The following is a 17031-nucleotide window of genomic DNA, read 5'->3' on the forward strand; positions in this document are numbered from 1 at the left end:
TCTACTTTCTCATTTATGGTCAATTGAGATATAGACTCACATTTGGATTCCTAACCATATATATGTGCACAATTTTTTTATGTTTCAATCTTTTGATATAACAACTACTGTGGTATGAAAAATACTTATCATGTACAAGTTTTTTTTTTTATAATTTTCAAACTTTTATTGGACGAAGGTGAATATTAAGATATAATTTTCGAAAGTCTTAGTTTTGCGGCTTGTGTTAATTTTTTTAAAATGATATGGGTGAAATAAATTGGTAGTTTCTACAGATTTATTTTGTGCAAACCTTTAATATGATGAAATTATGAGAATTATTCTTAATAGTGAGCATTTTCGTAGTCTTGCGGTTTGTGCTAATTTTTTCAGAAATAATATCGGTGAAATAAATTAGTAGTTTCTGCGGAATTTTTTCGATGCAAATCTTTATATGATGAATTTATGAGAATTATTCTTATTAGTAAGTATTTTCGTAATGTTGACTTTAGATGTGTTCGGTTGAAAGTGATTTTATATTGTTATATAAGACTTCTTTTACATTTCAATTTATTCCGGATATTTTAAAGGAAAATAGAAAAAATGTTTCGAGATATGTAAAATAGTGGAGTTTGAGTGTTTCTTATGTTTTTAGGATAAGATTTGTTGTGCAAATAAGTTGAGTTCTTTAGTATTAGAAAAAAAAAAATCATTATAATTGGTATGAATCATGACAACTAAGATTGCCCTTTGGTTTTTTTTTTTCATAAGTATAAACTTCCAGTTTTCGAAGTTCTTTAACTGATTTTGAAGGAAATTCGATATGTATTTTTGATACATGAGTTTGGTTTGCTACCTGGCATTTTTTGTTTTTATTTGTCTTTTTTAATAATATTTTTTTATATGATAATAAATGATTAGTATGTTTTGCGATGTCTCCTAACATATATATCATAATATATAATGACATATAACACGAGTTGTTAAAAAATTATACAATTTTTTCTCCAAATCTATTCATTAACTTTTCATATGAATACTAAAATCGATGTTAATTGTGAACAATTTTATAATATAATATATACTCTTATATTTAAATTAATTATGATTTAAGAAATAAGTCATTCATTTGCAGTATTAATACTTTATTTTAAATGGTTGGAGGAAACATATTGATTAGGAAATTGATACGAAGAGTGACAAACATGTAAAAAATGATCATTATAGATCTTATGTTTGAAACAAATACTAGGTCAACAAACTTGTTATGCAAAAAAATAATAAAATTGTTAAGAATGTTTTTATTCTAGTCAGTTCCTACAAAAATATTAAAAGATATTGCAATAATTACTGTAAATAATGAGTTTGGTCACCTTCATCTATTTAAGTTAACATTTTCAAGTTTATTTTTCATGTACAAGAGTAGAAAAAAGGAACCGAAAGTGATGTCAAATATAATGTAAAATAATATTAAATCAAAACAATATAAAATGCCTTTTTCAATTTCATCAATATATTCCATTTTGTTCTATATTAAACAGACTTTAATTAGTTTCCTACTAGCTAATTAATACAAAATATCTGTTTCATGGTCAACAATAACACAAGATTATTTCATCTTAAGAAATATAAATCCATGTAAATTTCCAAGTTCATGCCATAAACTAAATGTGATAAAAAATTTATTTATTATAATTGTTAATATCTTTATGAAAAATTCAGATTATTTTTATTATATTTATTTGCCAAAAGGAAAATAAAACACAAAAATATTAAAATCAAGAAATAGTTTTGCAACATTCAGTTAAGAAAATAAAATAATATTGAATTTTAAAAGATAAAAACTAAATTGATCTAAAATTTCAAAATTAACTAATTTCAAAATTTATTGAAAGTTAAATAACAAAAATATATTTAATCATTTTTTAAACTTAAGCTTATAATTGTTTATATAGTCATGTCTATTTTAGACAAATACAAATATGTATGAAATAATTTACTAAATTATTTTGAAAGTTCGTTTGCATATTTACTATTAAAATTAACTTATTCAATTTTCTTACTTTATTCAGCTTTACTATTTTATGATTGTTACCTAATTCCAATGATCTCATCGGAGCATACAACAAACTACATTACCTATTTAAATGTATCAAGTATCGATGACTATGAATTAGCAATCCTTACACCATCTGCAAGGACCATGATCTTATGAAGGTTTTTCCACCGATACGAAATAATTTGCTTATAAATAAAATTATGAATCAATTGAATATTATTTTCAATCTTTAAATCTATATGCAAAATGAATATTTTTTCATTTCTCAAAATTTTGCATATTTAATTTTTAAATTTAACAAATAAAAAGATATAATCCTTTTAAATTAATAACATTTTTTGTTAAACGATGTTCTAAATTAATAATTATATCAAAACATATTAAATAATATAAAAAGTTCAACGTCAATCTAAAAGGTAATTTAATACGTATTTTTTTACATAATTAAGTTAGGAATTATATTTATTTAACTTTTAAATTTGAGATCAAAATTATATTAAAATTTTTAATTCTAAATTTGAGATCAAAATTATATTAAAATTTTTAATTCTATATTAAATTCTAAAGAGTAAAAACATATTAAACTTTTATAAAAATGATACAATATTTTAAGATTTTTTAAGTTAAACAAATGGTGCTAACGACTTCGAATCAAATACAACCAAATAATTTGAGACTTAATTTTTTTTTTATGAAACCGTGTCTATATGACAATGTATTATCCGACTCTAATTTTCGTTTCAAATTACACAATTCTCGTAATTTTAAAAGTAGATTATCTCATATTGATTAAAAAATATGTTAACTGTAATTTGAGAATATTGGTTAAGGAATAATTAATATGTATTGTACCATATTTTTACATTAAAAACTAAAATAATTAAGTAAAGTAATTAAAATAGTATAAATGCACATAACAAAATTTATAAAGACAAAAATACCTTTTTAAATTTGTAGACAATAACCTACTAATACAAAATAAGAACTTTGTAAGTCTTTATTAAAAAGAAAAAAAAAATCAATGAAGTCTCAAATTTAAACTTTGTAGGATCTTATGTTTATTTAAATTGCTTTTTTTTTTTAATTTAAACTTTTTTATGTTTAATTATATAATTTTTAACAACATTAAAATATAATTATTTTATTATTTAATTAATTTTTAACTTTTATTTATAAATATTAAATAAAATATTAAACACACTTATATAATATTTATGTACATTTTTATCTTTTAAATAAAAAAAATTATATTAATAATTATTATGTTATATTTTATTTAATATCATATTTAATATATTTTTTTATAAATTTTACATACATACTTTTATAAATTTAATATATATTAATTATCGTTAAGACGTTGAAGAACAATAAAATAAAAAAAGAAAACATCTTACAACTATAATTGCGATTCATACAAATGAAGAATGAAGTGTTTGAGTTTCGAAAAATCTACCTCCTTCTATAGACTGATTTTATTTATTGGGAAGGCACATGAATTGGAATCAAATGATGTGGGTCCGAGTTTGGTATATAAACCGTGTTTAAATTAAAGGCACAACTCAACTCTGACCAAATTTGCCACACAATAAAGAAAGAGGTTACCATACTAATTACTTCTGCTGACCCCCGACACTTTTCTGGGTGAACAAGAAACTTGAAAAATGCGCATTTGGAACCAATCATATTCAAGCCATTCAAAGAAACTAATAATACATTCCACCCATTTCACAACACTTTTAATGAATTCTTATTTGGTTTTCTCTACTTTTTTTTTTTCGTGGTTGATGGAGAAAATGTTCGAGAGACCGGAAGGAAAGTACAAGAAAAGGAAAACAAGGATGTTTGTAAAATTATTTGGTAAAAACAAAAAGTGAAAATATATGTAAAATGGCATAAATATCTCAATAAGGGAATATAATTTAGTGTTGAAGTGTATATGGTAGTTTTTAGGGATTTAGGGTATGTTTGGATTTAAATTGAAAGAAATTAAGTTTGGTTCAACTTATCTTTTTGAACTTAAATTCAGTAAAAAATAAATTGAGTATAACTTGATTTATTTTTAGATACTTTTATTTTAAAAGTATTTTTATTCAAATGATAGTTTTTGGATAATATTGATGAAAAGTACTTTTATATGTATAATTACTTGGGTATGAATTTTATAATAATATTAATATTATTGTAATTTGATATTAATATTATTAGTGAAGCTTATTTTAATAATTTTGTTATATTAAAAATAAAATGAAAAATCAACTTACTACAATAAGCAAGGTGAAAAAAGATAAAATCAACTTTATTTTAATATATGTATTTCATTATAAGTGTATTTGAATAAGTCTACTTGTAGTTTCACATATTTTGGAATGCTCCCGTAAAAGTCCCCTAAATTAGCTTCACTCCATTTTTTGAACACATTCTCTATAATTAGTTGAAATTTATTAAAAATCCGAATTTGATGAATCTCACAATTTAATTGACACATCTCTCTCCTGATATGTGTCTTCCAATAAGTTTTAACCCATAATAAAGGATATGGGAAAACTAAAAGACACCATTATAATTCAAACCAAAAGACCCATCAGAAAATCAAATAGAAGAAAATTATAATTCATGGAGGTGAATGAATGCATGATAGTGGAGATTTAAAGTTGCTTTGAACCGAAGAACATCCTTAAAATTACTTTCAATGCAAGTGACGTTTTGTATATTTTAGTATTCAATTAAACTTGAAATAATTTTATCAAATGACGTTTTGTATATTTTAGTATTTAATTAAACTTGAAATAATTTTATCAAAGGAGTAGACTCAACTTTCAAAGATTTTCTATCTTTTGGGATTTTAAACGTAAAACAAACACACTCTTAATGTTTAAGAGGATAAATAAACCTTGTTTATTTCAATAGATTATAATTAATTTGTGTAGATGAATTTAAAGACGAATGAAATATTATCATTCTTACATCAATGAAGAAACGAAAAGAAAAAAACAATTCAAAAATATTTAAATAATCATTGGCTTTTTTAAATTCTAACTTACCAAATATACTTTTACTTAATAATATTAGTTATATTAATGATAATAATAATAATAATAATATTATTAATATTAAAACTAATAATAATAACAATAAAAATATTACTAAAACTAATAATAATAATCATATTATATTAATTTAAACCACGAAATACAACTGTAATTTAATAATTTTATCTATTAAAATATTATTTTATATTTATCATTAACAAAATTTACCTTAGTTATTTTTACATCTTCGTACCTTCGCATAAATAATCTTACTTACTTTTCTATATCTCTTCAAAATTATTCGTTTACTATTCCTCAAATCGATGATCGAAAGCAAACAAACATGAAACCTTATTTTGATGGAATGGATGTGATTCTTTAGATGGAATGCATGTGATTGTTGTGGTAAGATCCTTCCCAAAGTGACTCAAAAAAAATGATGTTGACACAACATTGAAACCTGGCTCTTGTGTCATTGAGATTTGAACCAGATGCTGAAGGTGTTCGGTTAAATGCCTACGAGACCAGGGTGTCAGCTAGGTGGTGTTGAAAGGCGTGGAAGTTGATAGCATGGGGAGTGTCAATAAAAAGTGCCAATAAGGGTTCTGAACAAGGAAAAGAAAAAGGTAGCACCACCAATGCTAAAATTGCATTCCACGAGGACTCAGAATACTGATATCAATGATTTTCGAAGTGACATTGATTTGCAAAATAATTATTATGGATACATACATTGTATCAATATTTTCATTTTTCTAATAATTTTAGTATAATAGTTTTGTTAATGTAAAGAAGACGTAATATTTCTTTACATTATATTATATCACGAATAAGAAAAACGAAAAAAACAATGAAAGAAAACGAGATGAAATAAAGTATAAATGTATTAGTTTATTTGAAGAGAAAATAAAATAGATTTTTCATTTTAGAAATAACAAATGAATGAATGTTCAATAGGGAAACGAACTACCAATCAAGATTGAATAATATTTGAATACCGATAATATATCACCCAATAATGCAATTCGAATTTTTTTGAAAAATAATAAACCATGGCCAAAAGCTTTTTCAAAACCGAACTACCCCATCATTTGAAAAATAAACTAAGCTAAACATAATGACCAAGAATAATTAAAAAGTATACAAGTATATTCCAACAGGCCAAACTTACAAATCAGTTCGCTCATTCCAACTCGATTGTAATGAATCAAACTTACGAATTAGTTCGCTCACCTTATAGAATTTCAAAATTAAGAATATATGTAATTCACCGTTCAAGTCAGAAAATAATATTAAATAGATATAAACATTTTATAATATAATGTCTATATATTATTTTCATAATAAATATCACATTATTATAAATATAATTATGAATATAATATGTCACAATTTTCATTAATATATGATATTAACATAAATAATAAATAAATAGCAAATATTGTAATAATTACATTTTCGTCCACTCAATTACTCTCATATATACTCAGTCTACATATTCATATATCGATGACTTCCTTTCTCATATGGGATAAACCATTCCACATCATTTTGGAGGACACATATTCTTTTATGATGAAAATAAGATTTATTCTATTTGATGATAAATAAAATTTTGGAAATAATATTATATTTAAAATTCATTTTTAAACATAAAATCAAATATTGCCTTTTTTGTAAAGAAAGTTTACATAAAAAAAATCACAAGTACATATTTCACTCAATATCATGATATTATCATATTAAAAAACATATATTTCTTGATAATTATATATTTTCCTTTTAGAAAATATTTATAAATTTTGATATAAAAAACAATTTGCAAACAATTGCTACAAATATTTTTTATAAAATATTTTGTGCCAAATATTTTTTATATAAACTTTTGTAACAAATAAAAACTTCAAGTTTTTAAATTTTGTAGAAAATAATTGTTCACAAAAAATTACTTACCAATTAAATAAAGAATTATTTTTCACCCAAAATTTTATAACAAATTTGTAAAAAAATAAATCATTAAGAATGAAAAATTCTACTAATATATTAGACATATGGTAAAATGTTACGTGTAAATCCAATTTTAAATATTACAATGTTTTAATACACTCTTACCTTGCTTTATTAATTGTAAATAATTATTGTTATTGTTTTAATATTTTTCATTACATACATTAATTCGTTCATAGTTAATTTTTTAAATAAATATACACTTCTTCTTTGTTTACAACTAAGAATAATATGGTAATACAATTAATTTAATTATTTATTATTATAAATTTTCTATTAATCTTTTTTAATTATGAATCATTGATCGTTTGATTTGAAATTTGGATCGATGTCTAACACATATTGTCTTTAATACTTATCAATAAAGTATCTAATATATAAAATAGTATTAATTTTACAATAATGAAATAGTATTAGTTTTACGATAATAATTAATAATTTTTTATATTGACAACTTCGATACATATAAATTTAATTTGAATTAACATGTTAATAATCATATATTTACATATGTTTATATGTTTATTGTATTTTTAAAAATTATTATAATTTTTTAATATAAATATATAAAGTATCGTATGATATCATTTTTCAAAATAATATATTAACGTATTAATACGTATCAAATCTGATACAATAATAATATCCGTGGATCATAATTTTGTATTTGTGGATCATAGCTTCTCAATAAAGAACCTTACTTTTAATTCTCTTTCTCTATATCTTCCTTTATTTCCTCTTTCACTCCAACCTTAGTCCAATCAAACAAAAACGGATGTATAAGAAGGAAATAATTAATGGACGTGCATATGTTAAACTCATGTAATAATAATAGTAAAAGCCAGAAAAGTACGGTATAAATGATACAAAAATAATTGTTAATATTGCATTTGCACTATTTGTGTTGCTGATTTATTTTCTCGCGAGATCTTTAAAGATAAAGTAACAGTAAAAGCAGGGAGGGAAGTAAGAAACGGGAAAGAAACACAAAAGGAGCTTTTGGGGGTCGTTGTCAACGCGGGCGCCGCGATATCTCGCGCTTTAATTATCAGTATCGTTTGGCAAAGTTGCAAATTCCCACAAACCGAAAAGTAAACCCATTGACATCGATTGAAAGTGGCCCAAGGTTTCTGTCTGGTTTAGCTCTTCCTGGGTCCTTTCCTCTCTCTTCTTTTCACCACTGCACCCAACCCCTCCCTCTCTCTCTCTCCTAGAGTCTTTCACTACAACTACCGGTGCCTGTTAGGTTTCTGTCGTTACTGGTTTAGTTCTCACGCGATCACGCAGGCACTCGTCACTGTCTCCTTCACCTCCCGCACTGTGCTCCGAATTTGATTGAGTTGTGGACGCGATGGCTTCCAATTCCGATTTGGTGCGCGCCGTTGAGTCGTTCCTCGGCGTTTCTCTCGGAGATTCCGTTTCGGATTCGCTGCTTCTCATCGCCACCACCTCCGCCGCGGTCGTAATCGGTCTTCTAGTGTTTTTCTGGAAGAAATCTTCGGATCGGAGCAAGGAGGTGAAGCCGCTGGTTGTGCCGAAGGGGTTATTGATGGAGGAGGAGGAGGAAGTTGACGTTGCCGCCGGCAAGACTAAGGTCACCATTTTCTTCGGTACTCAGACCGGTACTGCTGAAGGCTTTGCGAAGGTTATATTTCTCTCTTCATTGCTGTGTTTTTTCTTTCAATCTGCTGGATCAAGGAGAATTCAATCGAATGTTATGGATCTTTAAAATAGAATAGGAATATTCTTCGTGTAAAGAATGATTGTGATTTTCTCGTGCTGCGTATTTAAGTTTGATGAATGGAGTAGATATTGTAGTTTTGACTTGTGCGATGACTTGGTTAATCATAAGTTATGATAATGATGATATTTGTGATGGCGCGTATTGTTTGGCTAGATTTTTGTTAGATGTGACTGTGTTCATTTTGTTATTGAAAACGCCAAGGAGCGAGGAATGATGTCGTGTTCTTCTTACATTTTAGTGTCAATTTGATAGTTCGCCGTGATAGTTAAAAGGCGTGGCTACGGTGATGAGCTGACAGTGCCTCACCCTGCATGGCGTGCCTTTCTATTTATTGATACCTGTGGAAAATCCTAAATCGTGCCGCAATTTCTGTGACGTTGGATAGTGTGAAGTTGTCGAAAACTATGAGTTCTGTGCCTTGTAGTAATTAGTACGGGAAATGAGTTCAAAATAATCTAACACTTATGTTTTCCTCCTATTTTGTTGACGCCTCTCTTAGGTGAAGCAAATCCTGAACTTTCGTGCCTCTTTTCTTGGCTAGCTGTCCCTCCTGTAACTGTAACATGTTTTTCAAATATAATTTGTGTATAGATGATGCTTACTTCCTCTTTTCTATAATGCTTGAAATGGTTACCCCTGGGACAACCGCAGCTTTAAATCTGAAGGAAGTTATGTTCCAATTTTGTATGATTGCTGCATTTTTCTAATATTTATTTTTAATTACAGGCGTTGGCAGATGAGATCAAGGCAAGGTATGAAAAAGCGGCTGTCAAAGTTGTTGACCTGGTATGTGGGATTGAAAGGAAGTTTTGGCATTGTCTACATTCTGGTTATAGATATATGGGTCAAACATCTTATTTTAAATGTTTGATTTTTTACTAGGAGAGTTCTAGAAAACTTATGGTGAAATTGTACAGAAAGTTAAGAATTTTAATTTTAAAATTTAAGTTTGGCTAATGTCTGATGTCTATTTAATTTGAACTAGGATGACTATGCAGCTGATGATGATCTATACGAGGAGAAGCTGAAGAAAGAGAGTCTTGTATTTTTCATGCTGGCAACGTAAGATTGATGTACATAAAAATGGATGAAATGTATTTATTTTTTGATTTATTGAAATGTGTGGTGAATATGATGCATTTTGACTTGACATGACAGTTATGGGGATGGAGAACCAACAGACAATGCTGCAAGATTCTACAAATGGTTTACTGAGGTTTGTAGTTACTTCACTTTAAGTAAATCCTACATCTTAGGCCTTGCTCTCTCCTCGCATTTTCATTATTCACATGGCCTACATAAAATGATTCTATGTTTCACTGGACATTAATTTTAGGGGAAAGATGAGAAGGGAACCTGGCTTGAAAAACTCACATATGGAGTTTTTGGCCTAGGTAACAGACAATACGAACATTTTAATAAGGTAAAATCAGATGATTTTATTTTTATTTAACAAAAAAAATTCATCATTTGATTCTATTATGTTTTTCTGATACAGATAGGTAAAGTTGTGGATGAAGATCTTGCTGAACAAGGTGTGTAGTTCCATCTCCTGTATTTTCGAAAGTATTAAATTGGTTATCTGCCTCGTTATGATTGCATAGAATCATTGCCGTTTGTCAAAGCTAAGTTGCCTTATACATCTCGTCATTTTTGTCATTTGTGTGCTTTTGAATTTTGTTTCCTTTAATTTTGTCCTCCTTAACTGTAAAGGTAATGTACTAGTGCTACTTTCTTTTTCTCTTGGCTTAGTCGAATGGTGCCTTACATTGTTAGATTCAATGTATTTGATAAGCCTTTCAAAAAGTCTAATGGGTGTATAATGTTTGAATCAAACTTTCAGAATAAGTCATTTATTAGTCAATCTTATTACAAACTAGGAAGTACTGGTGGAATTATGTTACTTGGTTGTTTACAATCTAGGAAAACGCTGTAATATTAAGTTATTTATTTCTGCAGATTTGTTTTAGTCCTTTGAAGTGAGATGTATATTAGTAAAACCACGTTCTAATAAAGTTCTGAAGTTTGTAAATTAGACTTGAGAATGGAATTAAAGTAGTTATTGACTTTTAATAGATATATTCTTACATAGTTCTGTTCGCTGCAGGTGCAAAGCGTCTAGTTGCACTTGGATTAGGTGACGATGACCAATCCATTGAAGATGATTTTTCTGCCTGGTAACGATAGTCCTCTGATTCCTCTCATCACTGCTATCTAGCTATTAATTATATTGTTGCTACCCATAAAATTGTGAAAAATATGTGTACTACTTTTTGGACATTTCAAACACCATGAGTTGTCTTGGGTTTACAGGAAAGAAAGTTTATGGCCTGAGTTGGATCAGTTGCTCAGAGATGAGGATGATGCTAATACTGTCTCTACCCCCTATACAGCTGCTATTCTTGAATACCGAGTGGTGATTCATGATCCCACTGCAACATCAAACTATGATAATCACTCAACCGTGGCAAATGGGAATGCTGTGTTTGATATTCATCATCCTTGCAGGTGCTTGGAATTTTATACACTGATAATGTTGTTCTTACTAGTTCAGTCTGTTAAACAACCCTATTGTTTCATTTCTTGAAGGGTGAATGTTGCTGTACAAAAGGAGCTTCACAAACCTGTGTCTGATCGTTCTTGCATACATTTGGAATTTGATGTATCAGGGACGGGCATAACGTAAGTTAGTTATACTTCCTGATGAATAACCGTATCATTTTTTCTTGGTAAATAAGAAAATGTAGAACAATTGCATCGGTCAATTATTACTAATTTGTTTTATATAGGCTTCAAATACGTTATGCTAGTAAATATTGTATATATGTTTAAACTTTTATCTAATTATTATTCAAAATAATCGAGTCCTGCTGGATTATATTATGTTATTGAGTTTTGGTATAAGGTTTTGTACTTGTTTATAATTCTTACGAAATATTAAATGTTTTTTTGATTAGTAAATAGAGATATAGAGTAATGAAAGCTTGTCCGATATCCAATTTTCCCCACTCTTCCCCAAACGGGAAGACTATGAAATTGAGGGTGAGATTTTCTGATGAAGTTATTGTTAATGATTTTGATCTGTTCAAACATATCTGATGTGAAATGCATGGCGTTTCTCATAAATATTGGCAGAGTTATCATGAAATCTCTAGCATACTCCTCTCAAAATTCTCATTGTTTAAAATTTGTTGAAACCTTCAAAATCACAAGGGAGGTTCATTAAATATGGAACGAGTTTCACATAATTTTGTAATTTCTAAGAAATTTCAGACAATAGGGAAAAATTTGTTGAAAGTGTGTTGTCAACATTTCTCTTTATGGATTGAGGTTTTCTCATGCTTAACTAGATGGCAAATTGAATATCCTGTTCCAATTACCTTAAAGTAATCAATAAATCTGTTGATGGCTTTTGCGTGATATTTCCCAGATATGAAACTGGAGACCATGTGGGTGTTTATGCTGAGAACTGCAATGAAACTGTTGAAGAAACTGGGAAGTTGTTGGGTCAGAATTTAGATTTATTTTTTTCTCTTCACACAGACAAGGAGGATGGCACTTCCCTAGGTGGTTCTCTCCTACCTCCTTTCCCTGGCCCTTGCTCACTGCGAACTGCATTAGCACGTTATGCTGATCTCTTGAACCCCCCACGAAAGGTTTTAATATTATCTTCTCTTTATGTGCTTACAATTTCTTTTTATTTTTGTATCTTGTACTTGTTTGGGTTTGATCCAATAGAAATTTGTACTTGTTTGGTTTTACTGCTTATAAGAGTGTGATTCAATAGGGATTTGTGCTTGTTTTATATAAATGAAAATAAAGAAATAATTACACGTGCTTCTATTCCAGGCTGCTTTAGTTGCATTAGCTGCTCATGCCTCTGAACCTAGCCAAGCAGAAAGATTAAAGTTCCTTTCATCTCCTCAGGGGAAGGTAAAAATTCTGTACTCCTGTTTGTCATTTTTTTACTGACACAATTTATTTTTTTCCCCTTCCTCTTTTGATGATGATTTTCAAATTTTCGTTTTCAGGATGAGTACTCCAAATGGGTGGTTGGAAGCCAGAGGAGTCTCATTGAGGTGATGGCCGAGTTTCCATCAGCAAAACCTCCTCTTGGTGTTTTTTTTGCTGCAATAGCCCCTCGTTTACAGCCTCGTTATTATTCTATTTCATCCTCTCCTAGGTAGTTATCATATCTCATTTAAAGTATCAAATGGACCCTTATAAGATAATTGGCGAACAAATAATACTGTATTACTTGATTATCCAGGTTTGCTCCTCAAAGGGTACATGTAACTTGTGCTTTGGTGTATGGTCCAACTCCCACTGGTAGAATTCACAAAGGTGTATGTTCAACTTGGATGAAGGTATCAACATGCAATTTATACACTTCTCGTGCAATCACATGGTCCTCTTTTTTAACTTCTTGGACTCGCTGCTCTCAACTAATTGTGTTTGTGATTCTGATTTCTTTCCTGAGGGGTGCATTACCCAAAATTTTCATTTTGTTTCTAACTTAAATCTCTTATGAATTATCAGAATGCTATTCCCTTAGAAAAAAGTCAAGACTGTAGCTCGGCTCCTATTTTTATTAGGCCATCAAATTTCAAGCTTCCAGTTGATCATTCAGTACCTGTTATTATGGTTGGACCTGGTACCGGTCTTGCACCTTTCAGGGGATTTTTACAGGTTTGTGAAATATGTTATGTGTGTATTTTTGCAATTATTATAAAAGTAAGGTTGCTAGAAAACAACTATATAGAATGAAGAAGGGATGGTGGTTGAACAGTTGAATTGAATATAAAAAGAAACATAGGTATCAAATAAGTACTTATGTAATAATCAACTACGAGTATGAACTAAAATTCAAAGCACCTTATTCTTTATTTTGTTTCAGCTGGAAAGATCCACTTTTCTGTCTTTTTGAGCTCTTTTGCTGTGTTGTGGAATTAACTAAAGCGATAAGCACTTAAAAATGAAATTATTTTAGTTTCTTGAAGATACATGGCTAAATTGCTTTCAAGTCACAGCTGAAGGTGAAAATCTGCTTTTAACAAGAGGCTAGAAAGTTGTGCTTGTCAAATGAAACAAAAGTGGATTACTTTTCCAAATCCAAATTGTTTATTTTTTTTCATAGTGCTCTTTTAAGGTGTATCTTTTAAGGATTTTTTTTAAAGCAGAAAATTCACATCATTTGCGAACAGGTATCTAGTTTGTTGTAAAAACCTAGTTTACCCTTGTTAAAATAAAAGAGAGAGAGACACAGGTTGAATCCTTAATGTGTATAGAACAAATAGGGTTATGCATTTATAAATAAGAAAGTACAAAAAGATAGGCCTAAGCCCGTGACGTCTAACAACACTATACCAAAAATTTAAAAATTGTTGTCCAATCCATTTCATAAATGAAAGTTCAGGTGAAACTGAATTATTAGAGACCTATACTTCTAAATGCTTACTCACTCTATCTTTGATTTACCAGGAAAGATATGCTCTCAAAGAGGATGGTGTTCAACTTGGCCCTGCATTACTCTTCTTTGGATGTAGAAATCGTCAAATGGTAAATTAATTTCTCTTTGTGCTTTTTAAATGGGTTTTCAGAGCAATTTTTGATTTTCCAATTATGTTGTTTATATAGGATTTCATTTATGAGGATGAGCTAAAGAATTTTGTGGAACAAGGTTCTCTTTCAGAATTGATAGTTGCATTCTCTAGAGAGGGGGCTGAAAAGGAATATGTTCAACACAAGATGATGGACAAAGTAAGTACAAATAGCAGCTTAGTAGGTATCAAATGAAACTGGACAAATTATTACCTGCATTAATTTTATACGTGCAGGCTGCGCACCTGTGGAGTTTGATTTCTCAAGGAGGTTATCTTTACGTCTGTGGTGATGCCAAGGGCATGGCCAGAGATGTTCATCGAACTCTTCATTCCATTGTCCAGGAGCAGGTGCTGATTATCTTTCATCCTCCCTCCCTTTTACAAAATACTTGAGTATTGATTTTCAACGAACTTAGCCAAACTAGTATGAGAAAATAAAAGAAGCTTTTCTATCTATTGCTTTTGTCTCTTCACCAGGAACAGATGCCAATAATTATATTGCTAAGCAGTGAGTATAATAATATATTTATGTGATAGGAGAGGTGTGACTAATTTTTAAGCCTTTTCGTTTGTATTACAAACACAGAATTTGGTTGGATTTTCGAAAAATTTGGTGCTGAATTAGCATATTTGAATTTTTCAATGGAGCCAAAGCTATTTGTTACATTGACTTCGTTTTTTCTTTGTTCTGCTCTTTTCTTCTATTGAGTTTATTATAGTATTTCTGGGGTGTTTAGTATTTCAAATGTGGGGGATTTTAACATTCTTGTGTTTGTGAGGATGTGAACTTTTGTGCCTTTGTGCTTGTGATTAAAAAAATTATTGTAAGTTCTCCTTACCACATCCAATGGTAGAGAGAAAATTATGGACTATTTTTTGTGCAATATTATTGAAGAAATTGGTTGACAAATAAATAGTAACGTTGCTATTCTTTTTTTACAAAAGTTATTATTTGGAAAAAATATTGTTTAGCTTATTTTAAAAACGGGTTGATTCCCCTACTTAATGCCTCAATTTTGTTTTTCAGTGCCATTTGGAGGAACTCTCTCTTCCAACCTGGAAGGGTTTTAAAATATCAATTTGGAAAATCATTATCGACTTCATTCTAACCTTATGAATGTATTGATATCATTAGTTTTTTCTTCTTTCCTATTTTTAGACTCGACTTTACCTTTCACAACTTGAGTGGGTGTGAGAGAGCCATAATCGTATGCTGATTCTTGCATGCTTGGTTACACTCTGTCTACATTTACATTTATGTTGTGTTTAGTGTATGAAGAGACTCGACAATGTAAATTTTCGTCTCTAAATTATTTCTTTTTAAATCTTTTTCAGAACTTTTATTTAGAAATGCTATAGTTCTGATGATTTCTTTTTTTCACTAGAATATACACTCCATACCTATGTAATGAAACTTTCTTAAAAACTTCGTTTCTGCATTGAATTACAGGAAAACGTGGACTCAACAAAAGCTGAAGCTATAGTGAAAAAACTCCAGACGGACGGACGTTACCTTAGAGATGTATGGTGATTTTTCTTGTTGTTCGTCTGTTTTGATTGTGGTATCCTTGCTATTTGGTATGCAAAATTCAAGATTGGCTGGAGGATATTTTTGAGATTAGTAGCTGCCTTTACGGAAATTTAGGAACCGACAGTGGAGGCTTATCAGGTTTCCTTGAGAAGAAATGCTTTTCTGGACATTTGCCCTTTTTCTTTCTATTGTCTTTACATTATCTTATGATAGGTTGGATGGATCCCTCTAAACTAGGATTAATTTTAGGGGGACTCTGATGGTTAGTCTCAGAAATCGGTCAACACATAGAGGTTACAGTGGATGATTGTGTATCATTTAAGTGTAGAAATTCGTAACGAATAATTATTTTTTATTAATGAAACTTGTTTTTTTAATGCAGAGGATATTATGTTCTTGTGTTGAACACAATTTATTTAAAAAGGTTGAATGTAATATATCAAGATCTTGATATTACTGGTGCCATAATATTTTAATAATGTTATAAGTTTGCTGTGTGTTGGGGAATTTCAAAAACTAAGACTGGATCTCTTAACAAATACTTAAACGTTTAAGTTTCTTCAATCCAATGGGATGATCCAACGAGTGGGAGAATAATTTAATGTCATATGAGATTGAAAGACAAGTAAAACTAGAAACTAACATCTTGTTTGTTTTCTTCTAAATTTAAGCATTTGACGAGTAGTCAGTTGAGATCCATGTAATTTCTGCATATAGATGAAAACAATTGGTCTAAAAGATTAAGTTACAATTTTAATTTCTCAAATAAGATTGTTAAAACTTAATAGCATATTTTTTAATGAGTTGCTTTTCTTTAATTAAACTTTTACCTAGATCAGGAATTACTAGGTCATGCATTTACCTTTATGAATGGCTTATATTACCTAAAATAAGTAAATATAATTTTTTTATATTTTTATGGAATATAGTTTTTGTTTATTTTGTAATGATATTTTATTATAAATAGCTATTTTAGTTAAAATAATACTTAAAATGTGTTAAATAGTTAAATTTAAAAAAGAATGATTGAATTAAAAAAAGTTAAATTTTAAAAATAGTACTTAAATGGTAAAATT

General features: G+C 28.9%; 1 protein-coding gene across 1 annotated transcript; it reads left to right on the forward strand.

The window, feature by feature from the left end:
* Positions 1-8165: 8165 nt before the first annotated feature.
* On the forward strand, positions 8166-16341 carry LOC114163164 (NADPH--cytochrome P450 reductase). Its single transcript, XM_028047297.1, has 18 exons — positions 8166-8722; positions 9548-9607; positions 9807-9883; positions 9980-10037; positions 10158-10244; positions 10320-10356; positions 10929-10998; positions 11135-11329; positions 11411-11503; positions 12252-12477; positions 12671-12754; positions 12853-13004; positions 13092-13188; positions 13361-13510; positions 14303-14380; positions 14459-14581; positions 14659-14772; positions 15875-16341. Exons 1-18 carry the CDS (start codon positions 8429-8431, stop codon positions 15953-15955), a joined length of 2076 nt encoding a protein of 691 aa, XP_027903098.1. The 5' UTR covers positions 8166-8428; the 3' UTR covers positions 15956-16341.
* The last annotated feature ends 690 nt before the right edge of the window (positions 16342-17031 follow it).

This window comes from Vigna unguiculata, chromosome 9, assembly GCF_004118075.2.
Source record: "Vigna unguiculata cultivar IT97K-499-35 chromosome 9, ASM411807v1, whole genome shotgun sequence".
In the NCBI taxonomy this organism is placed as follows: Eukaryota; Viridiplantae; Streptophyta; class Magnoliopsida; order Fabales; family Fabaceae; genus Vigna; species Vigna unguiculata.

Coding starts and splice junctions, on each gene's coding strand:
- LOC114163164 (XM_028047297.1), top strand. CDS start 8,429: ATGGCTTCCAATTCCGATTTGGTGCGCGCCGTTGAGTCGTTCCTCGGC. Junction 12,478..12,670: donor TCTTGAACCCCCCACGAAAG/GTTTTAATATTA, acceptor CTTCTATTCCAG/GCTGCTTTAGTTGCATTAGC. Junction 12,755..12,852: donor TTTCATCTCCTCAGGGGAAG/GTAAAAATTCTG, acceptor TTTCGTTTTCAG/GATGAGTACTCCAAATGGGT.